General features: G+C 50.3%; 2 protein-coding genes across 3 annotated transcripts in view; one reads left to right on the forward strand and one right to left on the reverse strand.

The window, feature by feature from the left end:
• Mtor (mechanistic target of rapamycin kinase) overlaps positions 1–5,130 on the reverse strand; it is a 119,411-nt gene extending 114,281 nt beyond the window's left edge. For both annotated transcript variants that reach the window (XM_026397962.2, XM_026397961.2), the window contains exons 1-4: positions 5,043–5,130; positions 2,172–2,348; positions 1,545–1,653; positions 639–871 (exon numbers count right to left, since the gene is read on the reverse strand). In XM_026397962.2, the coding sequence (XP_026253747.1) occupies positions 639–871; positions 1,545–1,653; positions 2,172–2,333 (504 nt within the window). In that variant the 5' untranslated portion in view covers positions 2,334–2,348; positions 5,043–5,130. The remainder of the gene's footprint in view (positions 1–638; positions 872–1,544; positions 1,654–2,171; positions 2,349–5,042) is intronic.
• A 2,337-nt stretch (positions 5,131–7,467) lies between these two features.
• Ubiad1 (UbiA prenyltransferase domain containing 1) lies at positions 7,468–17,895 on the forward strand. Its single transcript, XM_026397975.2, has 2 exons — positions 7,468–8,293; positions 15,532–17,895. Exons 1-2 carry the CDS (start codon positions 7,765–7,767, stop codon positions 16,017–16,019), a joined length of 1,017 nt encoding a protein of 338 aa, XP_026253760.2. The 5' UTR covers positions 7,468–7,764; the 3' UTR covers positions 16,020–17,895.
• The last annotated feature ends 7,412 nt before the right edge of the window (positions 17,896–25,307 follow it).

A 25,307-nucleotide genomic window follows, 5' to 3' on the forward strand; every position in this document is an offset into this window, starting at 1 on the left:
CAAACTGAGAATTCTCATTTGTATCAGGAGTTTTATTTTCTTGGGACAGTCTCCTGTCACTGTAGGGCCTCTACACCCAAGGAAAAGAGAAGCTTTACCCTTCTAGCCAGGAACCTCGGGCCATAGGAGGCAAAATGAAACTGATCAAAGACCTCAGTGTTGACTCCCCTGGGCTACTTACAAACACAGAAAGCTGGTAACAATCAGAAGTAAGTTCTGCAAGGACAAATGTGTTTCATGCTTTCTGTACCACTACAGTGACAGCCTAGAACCATGCCTGAACACAGCACATTCAATAAATAAGTACTGAGTGAATAAACCTGTTGAATGTTCATTTCATTTCAAATGTTATTATTCATTTCACAGAGGAAGAAACTAAAGGTCAGAGGTTGTCAAGTTGGAGCTCTTAAGTGGCAAAGCCAACAATCAAACCAGGGTGCATATTCATGTTCTCTTCACATAGTACTGCCGCCTAAAGGGGGAGCCACCTGGAAAGCATCTGAGTGACCTTCCCATCCCACCATACCCCCTACTAGATCCTCTCAAAGACATACTCTATCCCAGCTCACAGGAAGGGACAATTCTCGGGAGGAAACAAGGGTCCAATACAACATCACCACTCCTCAGCAAGCACTCACAGCTGCATGTCTCCGGCCCTCATTGCGATCAGCGCCCAGCCATTCCAGGGCTCGCTTCACCTCAAACTCCACATACTCAGCAGTAAAAGTATCCCCTGCCATGGCAAGGCGGCCAATGGCCTTGGATGCCATTTCCATGACAACTGGGTCATTGGAGGGGAGGAGGTTCCGAAGATAGTTGGCAAATCTGCCAATTCGGGTGGCATTCCCGCCTTCTACTCCTATGAGGCTGGCTGGAAAAAAGAGGACGGCAAAAGGTGATGATGGTATACATGATGGCCAGGAATGTATGTGGCTCTGAACTGGAGGATGAAAGAGACACCCTTCATTTACTCTGAGTAACTTTCTAGATAGTCAAGATGCAGATTTTCATTTTAACCAACAGATTTGATATCCATGCCAGAAACTTAAAGTAAAATGATCTCATTTTAGTATACATAATTATTTTCCCAAGAAAAAAGGGAAAACAAACTGAGACTGAATAACTCCTCAGAGGATTAAAGACCAATTCTTGGGAGTTGAAAGTGACCTGCCTTTAATTAACTGTACCTGATTCCACTTTTCATTTGGGAATCACTATGTCAAATCATGTTCTACTGAAGCAGCAAGGCATGCAAAGGGTATGCTAGGGCATGGAAAGGCAGCTAGTTCTAGGCTCATCTCTGGCAAACTGGCTGGTCCTAGAAAAGTCACTAATGGTTCTGCGACAGTTTCCACATCTAAAAATACTTGTTTTGCCTTCATCCCAGGTCTGCTGCTAGAATTAATGCCCACATAAGTGCACTAAAAGAGGTTCCTTAAAATTCTTTAAACAAAGATGAAACAAAGCCTCTAGTAGATATTGGATGTAGTGGACAAGAAGGTGAGTGGCTCTTTATTCCTAATTGTAGTAGTGAGTGTTCTTACCAATGGCCAAGATGCCACCTTTCCTCTCATTGGCATCTGAGCTGGAAACCAATTCAAAGATGTGATGGTTCAGCTGATCATAGAAGCGTGTAGACTCCTCTTGACTCATCTGCAAAGGAAGACAAACAATCTCTAATGTTTCTCTGATGCTGATGGTGGTGGCAGGCTGGCATTTCAAGATAAGGAACTGAGAGGCACCAGGCATAGTTCAAACCAAAGACAAAGCAACTATCCCTTTCCATAGTTTTAGAGTGTAGAGCAATCAAACTCATGATTTATCTGTTTATGTGACAACTGCATACTGAAGCTCTACTCTTGTACCAGGTACAAGAATGAACAGGACTCCAAGTCTCTGACCTCAAGTCTGTCCTCTATTTAGAAAGCCCCATGTGATCAACTTTGCAAATCATCCCAATCACTGTTATCAAAAGGAAAGAACAGAGGGACTGGCGTGCACTGGGGAGGAAGGAAAGAGAAACAGCTGAATCTATGCTAACTCCTGAACTGTGACCACAGACATGAACCACCACAGAAATGCACAACCACCACAGGGAATCTGCACACGCTCTGCATGGGAGAGGCAGCAGGTCTCCCCAAACAAAATCCTTACTTAGAATCTCCACCAACCTCTCGAAGCTCCATGGTGACATAGTGCTGGAGCTCCTTGGCAGCCTTGGCCCTGGTCTCTTCATTCCGGCTCTTGAGGCCACTGGCAAACTGCTGTAGAACGCTCACATTGCTAGATGTGGTGGTGGTTGTGGTGGCGGCAGCAGGCCCGGTTCCCAGCATCTTGCCTGAGGTTCCCTGGGAAGAAGCTTCCTTCAATATTCCAGATAAATGACTACAATAAATTCATTCACAGCCCTAGTGCCTTGAGAGAGATCTCCACTCATCTCATGTCAGTTGGGGTCTCTACAAAGGTCGGGAGATCTCACCAAGAAACTCAGAAAGCCTACATTCAACATTTGGTGTTTTAAAGTAGCACTGCACTGGAGAGGATGAGACTGTGGGCTGCAGAGTTAGACTGCCTGGGTTTGAAGTCCATTCCAAAGTCATACCTTGAGGAAGGTACTTAAAATTCCTGTTTCCTCACCTAAAACAAGTGAATCATAGTACCTAACTGACAGGTTGAGGTGAGGATTAGATAAGTTAATACATGTTAAAAAGGTTTTCAAGCAGTGCTGGGCACATGGAAAGTTCTTAATCATCATCAGTTATCAATTATTGTAGCTATGTACATGGTATAGTGCCAAGTATCAGAGGAAGGGAGGTAGGGAAAGAATAATAAAAACTGCCCCTTTCCTCTAAAAAGAGCTAAATAGAGGGGGAGACAACTCTTATTCTATACCAGCACTGTCCGGAAGAAACAGGATATAAGCCACAAACATAATTTTAAATTTGCTAGTAGCTCTATTTGAAAAGGCCAAAAAGAGGTGAAATTAGTCTATCTATACATGCTTTTTAAAAAAAAAAAAAAAAATTCCCCCTACACTGGGGTTTGAACCCAGGGGTGCTCTACCACTGAGCTACAAACCGTTTTATTTTGAAAAAGGGTCTCTCGATTTGGGTTACATTTCAAGTGTTCTCTAGCCATGTGAGACTGCTGGTTATTGCAGTGGCCAGCACAGTTCTATATAATATTAGTACAGTCAGAGCTGGAGTATGTCCAGTGGTAGAGTGCTTGCCTATCAAATGCAAGGCCAGTAAGGCCCAAGAACTGGTGGTGGGGGGGGGCAGACACAATAACACATGAAGTGCTCAATGCTCCCTGTGGTGGCACACACCTGTAATCCTGGCTACTCAGGAGGTTGAGGCAGGAGGATTGCAAGTGGAAGTCAGTTTGCACAACTTAGTGAGACACTGTCTAAAAATAAAATTTAAAAGGCTGTGGATGTAGCTGAGTGGTAGAATGCTTGCCTAGAGTGCACAAGGGTCTGAGGTCAATTCCCAAAAAACGCCAACGAAACCACCAGAATTACAATATAGTCTGCTGGCCACATCCATGGGTTCTACCTCTGGGGATCCAACCAACAGAAAATCTTCAGGAAAAACCCTCTCCTGAACGTATAGGACTTTGTTTCTTGCCATTATTCACTAAACAATACAGTATAACAACTATTTATACAGCATTTACATTGTATTAAATATTATAAGTAATCTAGAGAGGATTTAAAGTATATAAGAAATACAAAAAGGCAGTGTGTAGATTATATTCAAGAACTATGCCATTTTATATGAGGGACCTGGACATCTCAAGATTTTGGTATTTTAGTTGTGTGTGGGGAGGGGGGTCCTGAAACTAATCCCCTACAGATTATAATGGATGACCCTACTTCACATTAATTCTTAAGATCATTCATTCCTCAATTATGTACTATTCCTTCCCTTAATGAGCTTACAATCTAGGGGAAATAAAAATAGTCAGACAACCACAATAAAGTGGCCATAAAGGGGCTTAGCCCTGACTGCTATCAGAGTAACACAGACCTATCTCAAGTATGCCTGGATTATATGAGAAAATCCGTCTCTCCCTCTCTCTTTTTTTTTTTTTTTTGTGCACTGGGGGGTTGAATCCGTGGGCATTTACCACTGAGCTACATCCCCAGACTTCTTGAGACTGTTTCATTAAGTTGCCCAGGCTGGTCTGGATCTTGCGATTCTCTGGCCTCAGCCTCTTCAGTAGCAAAGAATACAAGTGTGTTCCACCATGCGGGTCACAAAATTCTCATTTTTGAATCAATCTGTGAGGCACAGTAGAAAACCAAGAATAACTGGTGAACACTTTTCAAATACTACAATGCTGAGAAAAACACCGTAGAAAAAACCGCCTCCTCTTAGGGGAGAGGAAACCTAAGGATCCCGGGTAGTGTGTGTGTCTGTGTGTGTGTACAAGGAAGGAAGCCGACAAGGAATTTCTCTTCCCAGGAAAGATGGAGTGTGTCTTTTTAGGGTCCCAGGCCCCCAGGCCTTTGCTGCGGGCTGAACTCAGTGCAAGTACTCCAAGTCCAACGCCCCAGGGTTCCTGGTACTCCAGGGCTTAAGGGAGTTCCCGTTGGAAGGCTGTCGCCGAGGACGGCCCCAGGAAGGCACCCAGCTCGGCACCCAGCTCAGCCGGGGAGGCGTGCGCGGCGCTGCAGTGAGGCCGGCGCCCCCGAGGCGGGGTCCACCCTTCGCGGGCGGCTCAGAGGAACCGGTGATTGCGACCGGGAAGGAGACCCCAAGGCGCCGCGGCGGGGCCGGAGCTCACTGACGGCCGGCCTTCTCGGCGCCTGGCACGCATGGCGGGCTGAAGGGTCTGGGGTCTCCTGGGGGACCCGGGGGGACGGGCACCGCCTCGCGGGATGGGGGTCAGGTGGCGTCCCAGTCGTGGGGCCGGTACTGAGGCGACTCCACGTTCCAGACGCGCGGCTTCCCCGGACTCCCCCCCACGGACCAGGCTGGCGGTGAGTCTGGACATTCCGCCGCCTCGTAGGGGTCGGTGCCAGGCCCCAGACTCACCGCCCGGCTTCGGCCAAGGGCCCAGCTGCAGCCGCCAGCGCCCGTACCGCCGCCTCAGGCCCCCGGCCCCACCACCCGCCTTCCCCGCTGTCCTCTACGCCGGGAGGGAGAGAGGGCGGCCTTCCAGCCCTAAAGACCAATCGCAAGGCGTAAAACCAAGATAGACTGAAGCACACACCAATAGTGATGAAGGAGAAGTGAAGCTTCAGGACCCGGCTTCTCCAGGGGGCGGGGACTGTTCAAATAGACAAACCACGCGGCCAGTGGCAGGCGAAAGGTGGTTTAGATTCACTCGGGAGAACCAATCGGTGGTGAGTTGATGTCTATCACTTCCACGCACACTTCCGGTGCATCGCTACTACGATTCCCCTCTGCTTGGGGCAGTGGCGGTGTGGAATCAGCTGGTGGCTAAGATCCGTGGCGGGGGTTCGCGACCGCTCTCCCTGTGATTCTTGAAGAGAGGGTGTGAGCGTCGCACGCGCCCTCTAATTACTGCAGCAGCAGATGTACAGCCCCAGGGCTAGCTCTATTTAGTGGTTCGTGATTTTTGTTAAATTTAGTGTGCATTTGGAAATGTTTTTAGATTTTCTCACTTCCTGAAATCACGAGATCATCCTCGAGAAACCATTGCCAAGTTTTAACTAAAAGAACTAGTAAGTAAAAAAAAAAAAAAAATCAAAGAACATCACTTTAAAAATTATTTGAAAAAAAATGAATAGCAAAAAGGAAAAAAAAAGGAATTAGATTACACCTCTCTTGGTGGGGGGCGGGGGGGTACTGAATATTGAATCCAGGGGCGCTCTCCCACTAAGCCACCTCCCCAGCCCTTTATTTTTTTTATTTTAAGACAAGGTTGCCGAGGCTGACCTGGAACTGGTGCTCTTCCTTCCTCCAGCTCCCAAGTTGCTGGGATTACCCGTGTGCACTACACAACTGGCCTGGTTTGGAATTCTTAAATGATTTTTGAATAAAGGATCCCATGTTTTAATTTGCATTGGGCACTGCAAATTATGTAGTTAGTCCTATATACTTGTATGCTATATATATGCATTATAACTTACACTGATATAAATTATGTGTAGCACTCATTTTTACAAATAACATGTGTACGATATTCTTTATTGTAAATTCCATATTGCTAGTTTTCACAGTGTACTTTCTTTGATAATATGTATCTTCCCTGTGGTTGCAGTTAACCAATGAGTATAGTTCTGACATGAATGCTGGTTGATATTTTTTTTAATGTTAACCAGAAAGGGTAAGTGGGCTAATCAATAGATAGGTCAGGACCTCGATAGTGTGGCAAGGCCATGAGCCATGAGAAACTGCTGAATTGGATAGAAAAATGATTCTTCAAATCTTTGGTGTCATTCACAATATAATACTACAGAGCAGACACACTTAAGTTTTATCTGCCTTATTAACTTTTTCTTTGCCACTTTCTCAAGTCTTGGCGACTTAACAGTTATCAAGCATTTGCTGATTTGCCTGGTGTAAATATTCCCACCCTGGCAGATTGCCAGCTGCCAATAAATGTGACTGAATGAAAAGTTGGGAAAAAGTAAACACAGTCCTCAGTTTTCAGTAGTTTGATTTATATTTTTCCAGCTTTACTGTGGTGCAGAAGCACACCATACAACCACAGTTTTCTATTTTCTGTATTTAATAAATTACAGGAAATACTGGCCTGGCATGGTGGTGTACACCTGTAAACCCCATGACTAGGGAGGCTGAGGCAGGATTGCCAAGTTCTAAGCCAGTTCCAGCAACTTAGTATGGATCCTTCCTCAAAATAAAAACTTAACAATTAATAAAAGAAAAAGGCTGGGGATGTAGGTTAGTCATCTAGCACTCCTGGGTTCCATCCAAAATAAATGCATAACATGAGCTAGTCAACACTTCATTATAAAAAACATTTTATGTTAGACAATTTTGCCTAACTGTGGGCTAATGTGTTTTTGAGCATGTTTAACGTGGCAAGGCTACGATTCACAGGCTAGGTGTACTACTGAGTGTGTTTTCGAAGTACAAGATTTTCAACGTAGGATGGATTCATTGGAGCAACCGTTCCCATCGCAAGTCAAGCAGCATCTGTATTTCCACAAGGCAGACACGCGCGGCGTAACCGGAATAGTGTCTGCTCACAAGAGCCCAGTGAATTGTTGCCTGAGTAAATTAGCGAATCCTATATGAATGAGCGAAAGTGCCCGCTAAATCACAAAGCCCCGCGCCTTGGGGTCTCGGGATGCTAAATGAAGCTGTTCGCAGCAGTCGGGAAGCAGCAGGGCGGGGTGCGCCGGAGAAGTCGCGGATCCCGGGTAGCAGCGGGGGGACCCCGCCCCACCCTCCTGCGCGCCTCGGCTCGGTCCGGCCCGGCCCTGCGCACGCCGCGGCCTCGGTTTCCGGGCGGGCCTCCTGAGGCCGGCGCACAAGATGGCGGCCCCGGCGGCTCGCGGGGGAAGGCCGAGGCGGGGTCTTGAGCTCTAGCCCCCGGCGGGGGCCGGAGATAGGCCTCGCCTACTGGCGGGTGGTCCGGGCGGCGCCACCAGGCCTCGAGGAGTGCAAGTCCCGCTGGTTGCTGCCCCCAGCCCCACAGCCACTCAGTCCTGCCCCAGGTAGAACCCAAGAAAGGTCGGGCCCGGTAGCCCCGCCTGTCCTCGCCTCCGGGCGGTAACTGCGAGTGGCTCGCCCTTAGGGTTGATTTTAGCCACGTGCAGCCTCCATGGCTGCGTTGCAGGCCCCGGGGGAGAAGATTAACATCCTGACGGGAGAGACGGCCAAAGCCGGCGACCGAGACCCGCTGGGGAACGACTGGCCCGAGCAGGACAGGCCACCCCAGCGCTCCTGGAGGCAGAAGTGCGCCTCCTACGTGCTGGCGCTGAGGCCCTGGAGCTTCAGTGCCTCGCTCACCCCGGTGGCCCTGGGCAGTGCCCTCGCATACAGATCCCAGGGCGTCCTGGACCCTAGGCTGTTGGTGGGTTGTGCCGTGGCTGTCCTGGCTGTGCACGGGGCCGGCAATTTGGTCAACACTTACTATGACTTTTCCAAGGGCATTGACCACAAAAAGAGTGATGACAGGACCCTGGTGGACCGCATCTTGGAGCCCCAGGATGTTGTTCGGTTTGGAGTCTTCCTCTACACCCTAGGTTGTGTCTGTGCCGCTTGCCTCTACTGCCTGTCCTCTCTGAAACTGGAGCACTTAGCTCTCATCTACTTTGGAGGCCTATCTGGCTCTTTTCTCTACACAGGAGGTAAGAATTGGCCTGTTTCCTGTGTTGCTGGTCTCAGTTGCATGTACTGGAAACTGCTGGTTTGCATAGGAATTGTAGACATAAGGAATTAGGCTACTTTATCTGAAATCTGTAATGTGTGGTTCATGAATGTTTTGAGAACAGTAAATTGTGAAGATCCTGGCTTGGATAGTGGGCTTGACTCTCATAGATGTATGGACATTTTGTATCTAGTTTTCATTTTGTTGAGCGGTATTCTATAATGCCACAGTTTCGAATTGTGGAATTAAATCTGTAGAGCTCAAAATTATATAGCTAATAACTTCCAGCTAGCTTGTTAGGTGACATCTCATAGCAGGCTGATTAAGGTGATGGACAGACAGTAGGGTTGGGCATATTAGAGCCCTATTTATTGAGCACCTGTTATGTGCTATGTACTAGTCTATGTACACCTAGTAGGCACAGATCCCTGCCCTTCTGGAACTTTTTATATTGGAGAGAGAAAGTAAAAATAGATTGATCAGCATTCTGTTTTGCTCAGGACTAAGGGGGTTCCCTAGAAGTGGGCTTTTGTTGGTCACCCTACTTATAGTACAGTTATGTATTTCTAAATGGCAGGGATACATTCTGACAAATGTATCATTAAGCAATTTTGCCCTTGTGGGAATGTCATAATAGAGTATACTTATACAAACCTAGATGGTAAGGTCAGTCGCTCATATGGCCTCTTGATGCAGTCAAGAGATATGGTAGACACGAGACACACGAGGCTGCTGCTGGCATGATCCAGCATGCTATCTTACAGTAGACATTCCTTTAATACATTGAAGAGTGTACTCTTAAAAATAATGGTAAAATTGTACCCCCACTCCCAGTACTGGGGATTGAACCCAGAGATGTTCCCATTGAACTACATCCCTAGTCCTTTTATTTTATTTTATTTTATTGAGACAGGCTCTTTCTAAGTTGCTGAAGCTGCCCTGGAACTTTCTATCCTGCCTCAACGGGGACTATGGGCTGTTTAATCTTCTTTTGTTTTCTTAATCCATTTTAATCCCATGAGACCATCTTTCCATATTTGGTTTTGGTTCATCATTGACTGAGTGTTGTAGTGTTGTTTTGCAGCCCATGATATGAGAGGTGATAAAGTGATTTAGTGGTGGAAAAGTAGAGCAGAGAAGGGGCACCCAAGTTACTATTTTAAGTAGTTTGTTCAGGGTGAGCCCCATCAAAAAGGAACCATCTTAGACTGAAGCAGGTAAGAGGTGAGGGATTTGGCTACATAGATATCTGTGGGAACAGCATTCTAGGAGAAGGGAACAGCAAGTCCAAAGTTCCTCCAGGCAGGAGTGGGCCCGAAGAGTTTGAGGAACAGTAAGGAGTCCAGTTGGTGGAAGGGGTTTGGGGAGGGGTTTGGGGAAGGGGTTTGGGGAGGGAGTCACAGATTTTTTTTTTTAAATATATATATATTTCTTTTAATTAATTAATTTATTTATTTTTAAGTGAGAGAGGAGAGAGAATTTTTAATATTTATTTTTTAGTTCTCGGTGGACACAACATCTTTGTTGGTATGTGGTGCTGGGGATCGAACCCGGGCCGCACGCATGCCAGGCGAGCGCGCTACCGCTTGAGCCACATCCCCAGCCCCGGGAGTCACAGATTAAATGGGCTTTTTAGGCCACTGGACTTTATTCAAGTGAAGGAGCCATTGCAGGTTTTTGAGTAAATGAGTGATATGATGTGACTTCATGTTTTAAAAGACTCTCTGACTAAGGTAATGAAAATGGATGAAGGGGAGTAGGCCAAGGGTAGAAGAGGGAAGACTAAGCAGAAAGCTCTTGAGTAATCCAGGCAGGATGTTTGGATCTTGCCTTGGGTCATGGTGGTGGTGGTGGGGAGTGATTCTGAACACATTATGAAGCTAGGCAGGGTTTGCTGATGGGTTGGGTGTGAGGTTGAGAAAAACAGAAATTAAGCATAACTCAAAAGTTTTAGCCTGAGCAACTGGGAGATAAAGTTGATAACGTGAGATGGAGAAAGGCAAGGCTAGAATAGATTAGGGGGGATCAGGAGATTGGAGCTCTAACCGCCATTAAGATATCCAAAGTCAATCTCCTGACAGATGTCAAATCCATAGTTGGATTTATAGAGAGGTCAAGTTCAGAAATGAGATCTGGTTAGAGATGAAGGTACTTGGAAGTCATTGGCCTTTAGGTGAAGTTGTAGGACTGAGCGAGATCATGAAAGGGAGCAGTGTTGGTAGAAAAGAGAAGAAAACCAGGACTGAGCCCAATTTAAGAGGTGGAGGAGATAAGAAGGACAAGGTAAAGGGGACTGAGAATAAACATCTAGAGAAGTAGGAGAAAAGCCAAGGGACCATGGTGTACTGGCAGTCAGTTTTAAATTTTGGGCAATTTAAAACATTCAATAAAGGAAATCAATAGAAAGCTATGAAAGAGTATAAGATGGTAATAGTGAAGGGAAGAGGCCCTTGGTAATAGTTAGCTTTCTGTTACTGTAACAAAATACCTGAAATAACCAACTGAAAAAGAAGAAATGTTTATTTTGGCCCTACAGTTTTGGAAGTTTCAGGCAATGGTTGGTTGGCCCATTGCTTTTTGGCCTGTGGTGAGACAGTACATCTTGGTGGGATGTACTTTCCTTTGTGTGGCAAAGGAAACCTCTTTACCTCATGGCCAAGAAGGAAAGAGAACAAGATGAAGGGGCTAGGCACCCAAGATTCCCTTCAAGGACAAGTTCCCAGGGACTGAAAAACCTCCCACAAGGTCTCACCTCTTAAAGATTTCCCACCTGCCAGTACACTACGGGCTAGAAACCAAACCTTTAACACCTGTGCTTTTGGGGGGACATTTATCTAAGCTGTAGCACTTCCTTGGAGCAGGTGACATTTAAGCTAAGACTTGAAGCCTAAGGAGGAGGCCAGAATTGGAGTCTGATTGCAGTGATCGTTTCAGGGCTGACAGGCCGGCAAGTGCGAATGTCCTGGGTGGGAGGGAGCTTCACAGTGTATAGGATCTTCCAAAAGGCCAGTGTGGTCCAGAGGAGAATGAGATGCTGGACTCAGAGTTCTTCGTCTGCTCTCCTGACTGCTAGCGATTCACCAACTTCCCGGCCCAGGCCTATCTCCACTTACTTCCTCGGTGACTTTAGCCAGTCTCATGACTTCATATACCATCTAGTAACCTGGTAACTGTCATGCTCCAACCTTTTTTTTTTTTTTTGGCAAGGGAGGGTGCCTGGGGTTGAACTGGCCTCACTTGTGGCCTGGTGCTACCATTGAGCTACACCAGCCCATATCCACTTCTTAGCAACCCAAGAGGTCTCAGATATCTCAAGCTTAACATGTTGAGGTCAAATTCTGATCTCCCCAATGATGCCTGCTAAATCCACAGCTTTTCCCACAGCTGCCCCTCACCCGCTCATCCCACCTCCTGCAATCCCCACTCTGTGTGTGGAACCCAGAGGTTGGTACATCCTGGGCCAGTCCTCTACCACTGACCCTCAGCCACTCCCTGCCAACTTCCTACCATCACCAAGATCACCTCTGGACGATTGTGGCAGGCTCCTAACTGGTCTTTTTGCATCTGCCCTGGGTCTTTCTGGTGTTCCCAGATGAGCTGCCAGAGGAGCTGTTAACATATGGCCCTTCGTCAGTCCTCTGCTGGGAGCTCTTCAGTGTGGCCCGCCTCATTTGGACCTGCCTCCTCCTCCTCTGTTCCTCCTACCCACTCCGAGCCAGTCACCCTGCCTTCCTTGTGAGCCTGGAACCTGCCAGCCATTGCCTGCCTCAGGACCTTTGCAGGTGCTGTTCTCCAGTTGGGAACGCTCTTTTCCATCTACCTCACCTCCTCCACCGTTTGCTCAAACACCAGCTTCTTTGTAGGCCTTGCCTTCTTCTACCTTGTTGAAATCATCCACCTTCCCCATGCAGTCCCTCTACCCCAGTGTCGTCCCCGTGGCTCTTCTCTGCTTTATTTTTCGGCACAGCACGTATTACTTTCCAACGTGCATTAAAATACTTACTGGGCTGATTGTTTCCCCGAGACGGTGCATCTTTTTGTTCTCACCGTCAGTGCCCAGCATGGCGCTAGCATGTGGTGCTTAATTAAAAGCTCTCACCAAATGAACAAGTGGGGACCCTTTGAAGACACTGAGTGATGACATGGTCTGACTTACCTGTTTTAAACATTGGCCTTTTGATGTCTGGTTGAGATGCAGTGAAAGGCACAGCTCTGCGGAGTTGCAGTTTGGTGATCTTGACCTGTGTGTACAGCTGCATAACCCACGTCCTTATCGTGAGGCAGAACATTTGCTTTACCCCAGAAGCTTTCTGGGCTCTCCTGCAGTCCCACTCTGTCCCCCTGGTGTAGAGTACCGTGCGGGTGCCATTCCCTGAGGACCATGCGTGTCTTGGCCACGTGCGTGCTTCAGTGTGAACTCGAGGTCTGGCTTTTGCCCAGCGTGGAGTTTCAGAGCTCTGGTTTTGACTGGTGGTGGCTCCCTGCAGTGCTGTGCGGTTCCAGCCTGTGAGCCTACCACAGTCTGGGTCTGTCCTCCGTTCAGGGCCTCTGGAGTTCCCGGGTTCTGGCGTTGGGACTACAAGTTCATGCTCAATCTTTGTTAGGTTTCTCCTGGATAAGTGCCTCCAAAGGGACCCGCTGGGGCTCAGGGCGGGTGATGTCGATTCTGTGAGAACTCCAAGCTCTTTTCTGAGGTTGTCCTGCGCGTTCCCACCACTCTCAGTTCCACGCGAGAGTTCCGGGGGGCCTCGAATCCTTCCCCACCTTTGACTCATGTCTGAGCAGGTAACTGTGGCTGCTGAGTAGGGCCCTGGCTGGCATTCACGGTGCTGGGTCATCAGCAGATGGTGCGGGGAGGGCTGCGAAGGCCTGAGAGAAACTCCCCGCGGGGAATCTCTGATCGGGCCCTGGTCAGGCCTCCCACGCTCCAGCGTGTCAGGTGACCTCAGGGAGTGGGCTGTGCTTGGCTTCCGTGGAGGGCCTGTTTAAGTGGGTCACAGGTTTCCCAGAGGAGTGTTCTCCGAGGATCCAGCTGAAGGTCAAGGCCATTGCACTGCTGTTGCATTTTCTCCCACAGTCAAAAATGCGACCTGGGCTCAGGGCTGAGGAAAGAGGCGAGAAGTGGCGGCAGCGAGGGGAGATGCACGAGGCCCGGTAAGGGGAGACACACGAGGCCCGGCGAGGAGTGCTCCTGCCTGGGTCTTCTTGGCAGAGGAGTCCCCAGACGTGTGAGATTGCCAAGACAGCAGCTTACTAACTCAGGCCTGGGCCTGGGGCTCTGCTTGAAGGAACCCGCCGGAGGACATGTCCTTAGAGGATCAAGTTATTTGTTACCCCTCGGCTTGGGGCAGGGAGTTAGCTGCTGATGCTGGAGAGCTCGGGGCCTCGCCTGTGGTGCCTCTGGGTTGCTGCATTTTGAAGAACTGAGGGTGTTCAGTTAGCACCAGCACAGGTTCTTCTATGAGGGTGAAATTAGGGGTCTGGATCCGTGGTTGTCGATCCTCTGGAAACCATCGTCACTTACCACTTTGACCCTTTAAAATGTCATTGATCACCCAGTGACCCTGAGGCCACACCTATAGCTGGTTAGTCTGGAGGTGTTCTAGGCTCCTGGAGCAACGTAGGTGTGGATCGCCTCTTCCTGTGGGCAGCTGTCACCCACTCCAGGCTTCACGGGTCTCAGTGGAGCAGGAGGTTTTTTGTGCCGTGCTCTGTGCTTGTGACTGCAGCTCTGGGTTCAGTTCAGCCCTGGTGCCCAGCACAGGGAGCAAGCTGGAACAGGCACAGGCCCTGTCCTCGGAACCGACAATCTGCTGGGAAGACAGAGCTGATATAATTGGAGGTGTGAGATATAATTGGAGATGTGATGTGTGTCACTTGGAAGTGGCATGTGGCAGGTGTGTTCACAAGATGTGGCTTGGGGGGTCATGGGAGGCTATCTTAAGGAATGTTCTTAAAGTCTGAGGAGTGTGAAGGGGTTGCCAGGCAGAAAGAAGAGGCATGTGAGAGCAGGAAGGAGGGACTTTCACCAGAGGCCAGTCTGAAGGGGTGTAAGGTGTGTGTTGGGAGAAGCGGGGGTGGCAGGCTCATGTTTTTAAAGGGTCCCTGGGACTGCAGTGTGGAGATTAGGTGGGGGCGTTATAAGATTGGAAGCCCCCTAGGAGGTTGTGGCGGTGGGGACATGAAGTGACCATGATTTGGACCTGGGAATGGAGTGAGCTGGGATAGAGCGTGGCACTGGGGATGGAGGAGTGGAGGGTGGGTAGGTTAAAAGAAGTGGGTGAGGGGCTGGGGCTCAGTGGCAGAGCACTTGCCATGCACTTGTGGGGCACTGGGTTAGATCCTCAGCAACACATAAAAATAAACAAATAAAATAAAGGCACGTGGTCCATCTACAACTACAAAAAAAAAAAAAAAGACAAGTCGGGGAGGTCAGCTTCAAAGTGGGAGGTGGGCGGAGCCATGGAGCCATGACTTAGTTTTAACTTCCTGGGACCAGGCAGAGGAAGCTGGTGGCCTTGCTGCTTTATTCATTTTGTGGTGAACATTGATGCGGAAGTTTAGGGGCCTTGAAATGTCACTGTGATTCACTGGGAGTTTTAAAGGCAGAAGAAGTTTCTGGAGATTGTGGGGAAAGGAAGGGGGACGTCGGAGGCTGGGATAGACTTCCTGCATCAGTGCAGGACTGAACAGAGTGCCTGGTGGGAGTTGGAGAGGCTGATAGAAACCAAAGAACTGGACTGTGAGACAGCTTAGGTCCTCCTTGGGCTCTTCTCTTGAACTGTACTTACTGGGAGCCTGGTGTCCTTAGGTGCAGAACTTTGTCTTGGGGAACAGTAAGAGGGCAGACTTGGGTGTGTCCCCAAGCTGGACTCTGAAACTAACTTGGAATTCTCTCTGTGCCTATGTCATTGGAAATGAGTCACATTTTGCTCTGGGGAATTGCGACTGCCCACAGTCTTAAGATGCTTAAGAATTGAGCATCTCAGGGCTGAAGCTGTAGCTCAGTGGTAAAGTGCTTGCCTCACAAGTGTGAGGCACTGGGTTCAATTCTCAACACCACCTAAAAAAAAAGATACTGTGTGTTCATCTGCAACTAAATAAATATTAAAAAATAAAATTGAGCATTTGGCCAGCTGTGGCCCTCCCTGCCTCATGAGCAGCCTGTCCACCCCTCTCCTCAATCTCACATACTTCTCTGGATTTTCTTGGCTGCAGGAATTGGATTCAAGTATGTGGCACTGGGAGACCTTGTCATCCTCATCACTTTCGGCCCACTAGCTGTGATGTTTGCCTACGCTGTCCAGGTTGGGTCCCTGGCGATTTTCCCTCTGGTCTACGCCATCCCCCTGGCCCTCAGCACCGAGGCCATCCTCCATTCCAACAACACCAGGGACATGGAGTCCGACCGGGAGGCGGGCATCGTCACGCTGGCCATCCTCATCGGCCCCACCTTCTCCTACGTGCTCTACAACACGCTGCTCTTCCTGCCCTACCTGATCTTCAGCATCCTGGCCACACGCTGCAGCATCAGCCTGGCGCTGCCCCTGCTCACCATTCCCATGGCCTTTTCTCTCGAGAGGCAGTTCCGCAGCCAGGCCTTCAACAAGCTGCCCCAGAGAACGGCCAAGCTCAACCTCCTGCTGGGGCTCTTCTATGTCTTTGGCATCATCCTGGCTCCAGCGGGCAGTCTGCCCAAACTCTGAGGGGACCAGCAGCACCCGCATAGCACGGCCCTTTTTCTTAGAACGCCAAAGTCCTAAGAAGCAAATGTGAACTTGGTGGGGCGGGTCCTGAGCATGGGCTGTGAGCTCCTGTCTTTTTATATGATTATAATGTTCTTAAAGGTGATCTGTTTTGTTTGTTTTGTTTTTCCCTGTTATGAAGAATCCTGAAAACTGCTGTGCCATCAGAAGAAGGCAGACTGGGCAAGAGTCCTTGTTTTATGTGTGGTTTCCACTAGAGGGTGTTGTCAGGTCACTTTAAAATGTCTTGTTCCAGACAAAATGTCCCAAGACTGCAGGAGCTGCTGGGTGGCCTCCTATCCTGATGAGCCATCAGCTAGGCACAGTGCCCACCTATTGTCCTGGGCACATAGGACATGGTAGTAATTGGTATCGGGCCCATTAATATGGAGGGCGCCTGTCTCTTACTCAGCACTCGTGTCCTGAAATATGCTGCTTGGGGGGGAAAGTCCCTCATTAGCAGCGTTGTGTGGCTTCTGGCTTTTTGCCTAAATTATGATTCAGACACTTTTGTCCTTCATCTCTCCTTTTACTTATAGTCTCAGTCGAGGAAAAGTGTCAGATCACCCTGCAGCAAGACAATCAAGTTAGGGACTGGGAAGAAAAAGCCCACCCTGAAGGCAGCTGAGAAAAACCACTCTGCTTCTGGATAGAAATTAGTAGGGTGTCTCTTTCCCTTTGTAGAATCCACTAGAATGACAGGAAGGACTTCCAGCCCTTTTGATAACCTGGAGCCTGAAAATTATAGAAGCCCAGCTGTCCCTGCAGGCTCCTTAGAGCCCGTGGTGATTTTCCTCTGAATTGCCTCTCCTAATTCTCTCCCCTGTGCACCCTGCACCCTGCGCCTCTGTCCAGTCCCTGTGTGTGTCCCATCTGTGGAGCCAGACTATTTGGCAACACCTGAGTCAGGGACAGTTTCCACTTTCCACGGAGCCACAGTAGGGCAGCGCATGGACCCAGTGAATGTACAAGCCACTGCACAAAAGTCCCGGGCCTTGTTCAGCCAGAGTGACAGGCCCTGCGTACAGAGGAACGTGTCTTCATCCTTGGAGACAGACGTCCAATATGGACCCTGCCTCTCTCTGGGCTTCAGTTGCTTTGTGCAAAGGTATTCAGGGCTTTGGCAATGTCACAGCTCAGGGGTCATTCAGTGTCCACCGTGCTGCTCTTCATCACTTTGCCTACGAAGTGTAACTTCTGGGCTGGAATCGCTAGGTTGCTTTGGGTCTAAGACTGAACTAGACTGAGTCAGTCGTGCTGTGCTTCCCTGTGGTAGTGGTTGTTCAGGGAGGAATAGCAAGATCTCGGCCTGCAGAAAATGATGTAAGAACTCAACCCTTCAGATCAGGCTAATTGTGACTTTGAGTGAGAATTGGAAAAAACATATATGGAAATTGCAAAAGTTGCTCTGAAGTTAAGGTGATTTGTCTCCCAGAGAGTGAGTGTCCTGGAATTGTGATTGGGGACCAGGGACAAGGGGCTTCTCTCCTGCACTTCTTCCCAGCACCGTTTTTGTTTCATGCCAGGTGTGTGGCATTTTGGTGCTCACAGGGGTCCTACCTTCAGAGATGTGCCTCTGACTTCTGTTTGGAGCTGACCGTGTTCATGTGGGGCTCACCTCAGAGGCTAGAGGCTGAGGCCCCAGGCTCCCAGCATCCACAGACCAATCCTGCCTTGAGGCTGCTGCCATTAGAATTATCAGTCAGCTCCTGCACTGTGCTCTGGTGCAGATTTTAATACCTATTTTTTATATGAATGATCCCAAAAGGCCATATTTAGTGCCAGGTTTTTTATGCACGTGATCATAATTTATATTATGTGCCCAGATTCAATGAAGGTTTTCTGTAGACTTGTTAATTTGGAAAAAAAGAAAAAAAATGTTCATCAGTGGTCTGGCCTCCAGTTTTTCTTCGCCTTCCTCCTACTTATGTCAGATTATAAACTCTGATGCATAAATCTCTAGGGAGACCAGGGCAGGGACGTTGGGACATGTGGGGTGGGGGAGGGGCCCTGATCTTTGGCGATGAATTGGATAGGGTTTGACCAGATTTGACAGGCCCTTTGGAAAGGAGGTGGGGACCACATGTCCTTCTCTCCTACTATGTTTTTCTCATCTGAAAGAGTCCCTGTGCTAATAGATTGAAAACATGTAGTAGACAGAATGCGTTTGGGTTTTAGCTAGGCATGTGACAATATATCCTAACAAACAAGGCAGAGATACATGGGATGGCTAGCACTGTACTTAATGAAAGCCCAGAGGGAGCTAAGGGGTAGGCTGCTGCCTGCACTCCGAGCCTTGCCCCTGGCCCTTAGCTGTTATTAAGGACTGGAATGAGACGGCTCAAATTGCAGGTTCCATGAACCTTGGAGGAAGAGCTTATAAAATGACTGACAATTAGGATGCCCATAAATCAGGAGGCTGCTTTGATGGGCCAGAGGAAAAAAATTAAACATGAATAAATACAAAGCAATATACTTGAGTCCTTAAAATCAACAGTATAGCATTGGGAAGGGGGCAGTTCATATTGTGACCACAGACATGGGAATCAGTTTTATGAATGACAATAGAATACAACATCACATGCCTTTATTTCTTGGGAGTTAGATTTACTCTGATCCCTTGTTGGGTAGTTGGAAATTAAATCTCAGTTGCTTCTTGGGTCCCCTCCTATTCCTCTAACATTGCCCAGGATTTGGGCCTCGGTTGGAACAAAAGTCAGGTATCTCCTGCTCCTTTTGTTCATCCTCTGCAAGGTTGACCCTGTGTGAACTGGTGCTGGGGTTCAGCCATGGTGCTCTCAAAGGGTTCAGAATACCCCTCCCTGCTGACAAGTGGTGTAGGCTTGTGGGGCACTGGTCCCTGCCACCCCATGCCCATTCTGCCCAGCCTCAGGAAACTACCCTTCTTTCCATGATCTCCCCCATCCACCTCTCCTGTCAAAGCATAGCTCTCCTTCCCTACTCTCTCCTGGACCTTTGCACAGAATCCCACCTGGAGGACCTTGGATGTTATTATCAAACTTGGAAGCTCAGTGCTGGCCTCTCCTAGGGCCAAGTGGGCCAAGAAGTTGTGAATACATCACATTCTGTCTTCCTAATGGTTTTGTTACGCCCAAAATCTGCACCTGGGACTTGGCCCTAAGCTCAGTTTGAGTAATGACCTTTGTGAAGGTTGATGGGATCAGAGGTGAAGTGAACGGGAGATGGGTGTCCAGAACAAGGAAGGCGGAAGTCCTGTTCATCCAGTCCTGTCCATTTCACACGGAGTGGGCTGGGCCAGTCCTGGGCACCTTCTTTGATTCTTTTTTCTAAAGGGAGTCAACATGGTGGTAGATGGAGTACACGCTGTGGATATCTTAGGACTCAAGGACGCATTTGGCAACGTGATGTGAAATGTGGGCGAAGTGTAGCCAGAGAAGCTTCGCCTCCATGGGCACCCACGTGTGTGTACCTATGTAGGTTTTTGCATTGGTAACAGCTGTAGCAGGGATTTGACATTTCTCAGTATGGGGATCACATTTCAAAGATGTTATTATCAAACAGGATCTTGTCCAGAAAGCAGTTGGCAGACGGTCAGGGACACATGAAACCACGTCGGCACATGATGTCGGCACGGGAGACCCGCAAGAGGAGAGACCTGCAAGAGGGCTGACTTGGGGAAGGGGCATCGGGCTTTGTGTGTGACTTCCAGGAAAAAAACTGGAACCAATTGGTGGAAGCTGTATGTCCCCAGGTTTAATCTCTTAGGTCAGGAAGAACTTTCTAGCCATGAATGAACTCAGCAAGTGGGAGGGTCAGAACATCCCAGTGGGTGGTGAGTTCCCTGTACCTGGAGGCATTCAGGAGAAAGGGTGACTCCTTGTTGGGATCATTGAAGTGAAGAGTCACATCAGAGAGGGGTGGGGAGAAGACCTTTAAGGGTTCTCCAGTTCTGCAATACAGTTGTTCTTTTATGGGATCACTTCTTAGACCTGCCCCCAGGGGTCGGGAGGACAGAGCGCAGGAAACATGGACTTGTCTTCCAGGCGTGAGAGTGCTGTCTAGCCCTACCCCCATTTCAACAGGCGTAGCTGGTGTTGGTATTCCTTTCTTGTTTTTTTTTTTTTTTTAAGATTATATATAGGTACCCGTACAAACGCCTGCACACACAGTACGTTTCACCCCCGAAAGCCCTTGAAGTGAGGTGAGTGACAGCTCCTCGCCTCTGAGCCCGTGGACGGCTCTACTGCTAATGGACTCTCAGCCTCTTTCATTACTGGCTCCAAACTGTGCGAGCTGGTGTAAAAGTAGTGCCTCTGGCAAGAACCTGCACTTGGGTCTCAGCCAGTTGACATTTGTGATTTGCCCTTCTTCAAATTGGGACAGCCCTCCCTTGGCGTGATAAGCCAGGCGGCCAAACAGTGGTGCAAACCCGGTAAGTTCCTGCCTGGAGCCCTGGCAGCAGGGGCTGAGCCTGGCCCAGCGGGAGGCTAGGAAATGGTGGAGGACCAAGTGTGGGGAAGGCTGTAATTATAAGGCTCAGACCCACCTCCGGATGCAGGAGCTCTGGAGGGACGATGAGGGTCTCGGTCACATGCTCCCACCAGGCAGAGTCAGGGAGGAGAACAGGAAGTTGTCTGGCGTCCCACTCAAGGGGGCAGGGCTCTGTGCGGCTTCAAGGGGGGCCTCCAAGCCCTCATTTCTGCACCAACTCCCCATCCTCGCCCCTCACTTCCCCCGTTAGGGCCACTCGAGGTTCACCTGGGACAGCAACGGGACACGTGTTCCACATACAGTTGTCAGCGTGGTTTGAACAGTTCCCCCGGCAGTGGGGAGGAGCTGCGCAGGGCTGTGTGTCACGTACCATCCCATCTCAGAACAACTGCAGTGGCAAGGGTGCACTCGGTTAGGTGGTTGTTGAGTGGCTGAGCTGCACAGACTGGCCGGGCAGACAGGCCTGAGTCTGCCAGACCGGGGCATCCGCTGGCTGACCCTGAGCAGGGAGGGCGGCAGGTTCCCCTTGGGCTTGGAGTGGAAGGAAATACAACAGTGACTCTAAGGTCTTTTAAGGTCCAGCTCATATTCCTGGCACTTGGAGGGCTCTAAATAAGTGTTGGATGAGTGACTAAGTGACAGTAATAAAGCTGTCATGGGTCGCATGCTTCCTGGGTGCCAGGCGCAGCTCTGCAGCCTCAATATGTTGTCTTAATGCTCATAGGAGCCCCACGAAATGGTGTCAAGGTCTCTTTTTCACAAGACAGGAAGTTGAGGTTCAGAGAGATTATTGAACTTGTTCAGGGTCACCCAGCTAGTAAGTGCATTTCAGTGCAAGCTCTGTGCCTGTGACCATCTTTGTGTGCCCTGCAGCGCCCTGTGCACGAGGTCTCTACCCACTGGTCCGCCCTTGGAGTGGGAGGTGGCGGTGAAGGGGAAGCCTGGGAGGGGCTCCAGAAGGATCCGAGCCCAACGTCACAGTTCCCAAGATTCTTAGGCAGAGGCTCCTAGAATTGCCCAAGTACGTAAGTGACTGAGTCAGCTACAGTCCCTCGGAGGCGGCCCATGTGTCAGTGCTGTGGAGGTGGCTCTCATCAGGGTGGGCCAGCTGCTTCCTGGCCGGCAGCGTTCCAAGGTGGGAAGCAGAAAGGCTGAGACCCTGTGGAGGAGGCGAGCAGGTGGGGGAGGGGAGGAGGCATGAGCCTGCCGAGCTGCCCCCAGGTCAGCCCTGGCCTGCTGTGCTCTGGTCTCCACATTAGGTCCCCTCAGCCCGGCCCTGTGCCCTCCAGCCCCCCAGTCAGCTCTGTGGGCATAATAATTAAGCCTGCTTATCTAACCTGCTCTGACTTGCGGGGTCAAATTTTCTTGTCATAGACTGTGCTTCCCTGCACAATGGAGACCCACCTATAATTACAGGGAAAGGTCCATTCTCAGGTTCAGTCTGGGTTTCTGTCCCTCATCTGCCAAGCTTTGATTTCCTACCCTCTCCAGCCACTGAATCCGGTGCCCACATGCAGGAGCGGCTGCCCATGTGCCCAGAAACTGCCCAGCAGCTCTGCCTCCTGGGAGCACAGCTGGCCTGCTGGGGAGGCATGGAGGGAGCCCCTCCGCCTCCAGGGAGACACAGCGGCTCCATCTTTGGGAGAGCAGTAGAATAACACCAGCATCTGCAAGGCATCCTGGGTAGAGTTGAGGATGGGGAACGGTGCCAGTCAGGAAGGCTTCCAGGAAGAGGTGACAGCAGGGATCAAGGTTGTGGAAAGAAGTAGCCATGAGAGATTGTTCTCCTGGACACTAAGGTGCTGGTGGACAGTTGTCCCCTACTGCCTGCCTTCTCAAACTGGGGGAAGCCCCCAACTGCTGCCTGAGAGAGCCAGTGGTGGATTCTTGCCAGCCTCTCTGGCTGCACAACCAGAGGACTGGAGTGTCAAGGTCAAATCTCCTAGAGGGTGAGAGCCTGGCACCTCCCCACGGAGAAACAGCCAGGAGGGGCGACAGGGTATTTAACCAGCTATTTAACCAGGTATTTAGGGGTGATAGGGTAATTAACCAGCTGAGGCTGGCGCTGCCTCATCAGATGAGTGACCTGAGGGATGGGCCAGGAAGGCTTTGCGTGGAGCAGGGCACGAGTGCGTCTCCTGTGGACAGCAGGTGCCCCTGGGTCTGGGTGCGCTGAGGCCAAGGGAACGCTCACCGTGGAGGGGCTGCAGAGCCTAGGTCTTCCAGCTGGCCACACCTTTACTGAGAGCCCACTCCATCCCAGGAGGACTCACACTGAGCTGGTGGAGAAAGCCCACGCGGAAGTCGTCCCAGTGCCACCCCACCACGTGTCTTGACAGAGGCTCCAAGGGCCGTGGGAGAAGGAGGGCAGAGGACACTCATTTCTTCACACCCCACGAGCAGACCCTTCCCATTTCCCGCTAGGATTAGTGTCTTTCTCAGTCTTCGGTCCTCTGATCCCTCCCTGGCGACATCTGTAGGCGGCTGCAAGACCCAGCGCAATGCATTGAGCAAGTGTTATTCCCCAGGGGAGTGTGAAGGTGAGACCTGGTCCCCATCCTCAGGAGACGGTAGTAGAGAGTCGCAGAGGGAAGACAGACAGACAGACAACACTGCTCATGGCACTCCTGCAGCCTGGTTGATGGAGTCCCCTCTGCCACCTGCTGGATGCCCTCACACAAGCTGCGGAACTGCCGCACAGGGTCATTTTGAGGTATAAATGAGCTGGCGTTCACAGAGCACTTGGCAGGTGCCGAGTTGCTTTTCCTTGTTGATGTTGGAATGTGGCTGCTTTTATGTGACCCCAGACTTCCCACCAAAGGGCAGAGGACCTGACACTAACTACTCTGTTCTTTTTGAGTACCTGACACTACATTAAAAACTAAAAAGAGTCAAGTGTGATGGTGCACACCTGTAAACCCAGCTACTTGGGAGCCTGAGGCAGGCAGGAGAATTGCAAATTTCAGGCCAAACTGGGCAACTTATTGAGACCCTGTCTCAAAATGAAAAATTAAAAGGGCTGCGGCCCCGGCACTGCAAAATAACGAGTGAACAAATAAACAGCCCAACTCCAGACAAGATGAGCAAGACCCAAGTCCCTGCCCTTGCAGAGGTTAGAAGACAGTAAGGGACACGAAGAGAAACAACCATTCACTGTGAAACTGCTGTGGTCTGCATCTTTGTGTCCCCTAGAAGCCATGTGTTGAAACTCAGTCCCCAGTGTGATGGCGCAGAAGGTGGTTTGGGGAAGGTGAGGGGGTCCTGAGATTGCGGTCTTATACAAAGGGTCCCTGAGAGCTCTCCATGGAGGGACCCGGCTAGAAGGTGCCATCTATGAGCAGAAAGTGGACCTTCCCCAGACTCTAAGTCTGCCTTCCTCTTGGCCTTCCTAGCCCCCAGTGCTGTGAGAAGGAAGTTCTGTCGCTGTGAGTCACCTGCTTCATGTTACTATTCCAGCAGCCTCAGTGGACTAAGTGCTGTGTGTGCGGGGACACAGTCCCTTTGGGGTTCCCTGCAGGGCTGGGCTCTGGCACCAGCACAGGGGTCTGTGAGGAGACCAAGGGACAACTCCTTTCTTTCAAGAGTGTTGAGCCTGGTTTTGTTGAGATAGGAATGCCAGTGGGGCGACTGTGAGAAAGTTGGGGGTCAGACACTGTCACCGTGATTTTTCATCTGCGTGCACCACAGTCTTGGCCTTGTGGGGCAGGTGCCGAGGGACTGCTGGAGGAGTGGCAGGTCCTGCACACAGTTATGGGTAGCCCCACCTGTGAGGGGCTTCTGGGCACTGGGCTCAGGGTAGCATCTCCCTGGGTTGGAGTCAGAGCTCCACAAGGTAAGACCTTCCGGAAAATGCCAGAAGCCCGTTTTGCCAGAGCTACTACCCTGTGCATGGGTGTGCATGTACGTATGTGCAGTATGGACACGTGAGTGCCCCTCGACCCCCACCAGGGCCCTTATCCTGGGTATTCAGTAGGCGCTGACAATTAATGGCGCCCAGTGCAATGAGTGACACCTTGTAAAACAATCTCAATTACCAGATAACCAATTTCCACGCAGTTGCTGGAAGGAGAAGAGCAAAACATGGGGGCTGTGAGCAAATGATAGCCCAGAGCTGCCCAGGGCAGCTCCTTATCCTCCCAGCTCAGAGCAGAGGCTGGCGGGGCCGGGCTGCTCTGCTGAGGGAAGCCGGTCCTTTCCCACGGAGAAGCAGCTGGGGAGGAAGAGCAGAGATAAGCGGGTCCCTCCCTCAAGTGAGGCAGAGCGCAGCGGAATCTGTGCCTGGCCCCGCGGGGGGCTGCAGGAGCTGGGAGGAGACTTCAGGCCCTGCCGGGGAACCCCACTGCCTGCTGGGCTGGTGGGGTGACAGCCACCTCTAAAGGCCGCCTGCCCATACGCAGTGAGAGCCGCTGTCCTCACTGTGGACACTGGGGTTCGCCAAGCCCTTCTCTGAGCAGCCCCCGGGGCTCTGATGCAGCAGCGCCTGCTCCCCAAAAGCCCTTGTCATTTCCAGCACCTCCCCTTTCATTGGAAGGGGGAGGGGAGCTGGTTTTTATAGGTCTCATTTTCAATTTAAATCAACTAAAAGTTGAAAGAGCCGCAGCTGTCCCTGTTGTCATTGTCTTTCCTTCTGGCCTCTCTGGCCTCCTCCAACCCTCTCCGTGGCCCCCCTGCTTATGGCAGCTTCTCAGGCTCCCGCTCCCTGGGTGTGAGGGGAGATGGAGAAGGCAGGGAGGGGCCTTGTCCCACAGTCCTCTTGGCGGCCTCTGCTTGAGAAGG

The sequence above is a fragment of the Urocitellus parryii genome, chromosome 11 (assembly GCF_045843805.1).
Source record: "Urocitellus parryii isolate mUroPar1 chromosome 11, mUroPar1.hap1, whole genome shotgun sequence".
In the NCBI taxonomy this organism is placed as follows: Eukaryota; Metazoa; Chordata; class Mammalia; order Rodentia; family Sciuridae; genus Urocitellus; species Urocitellus parryii.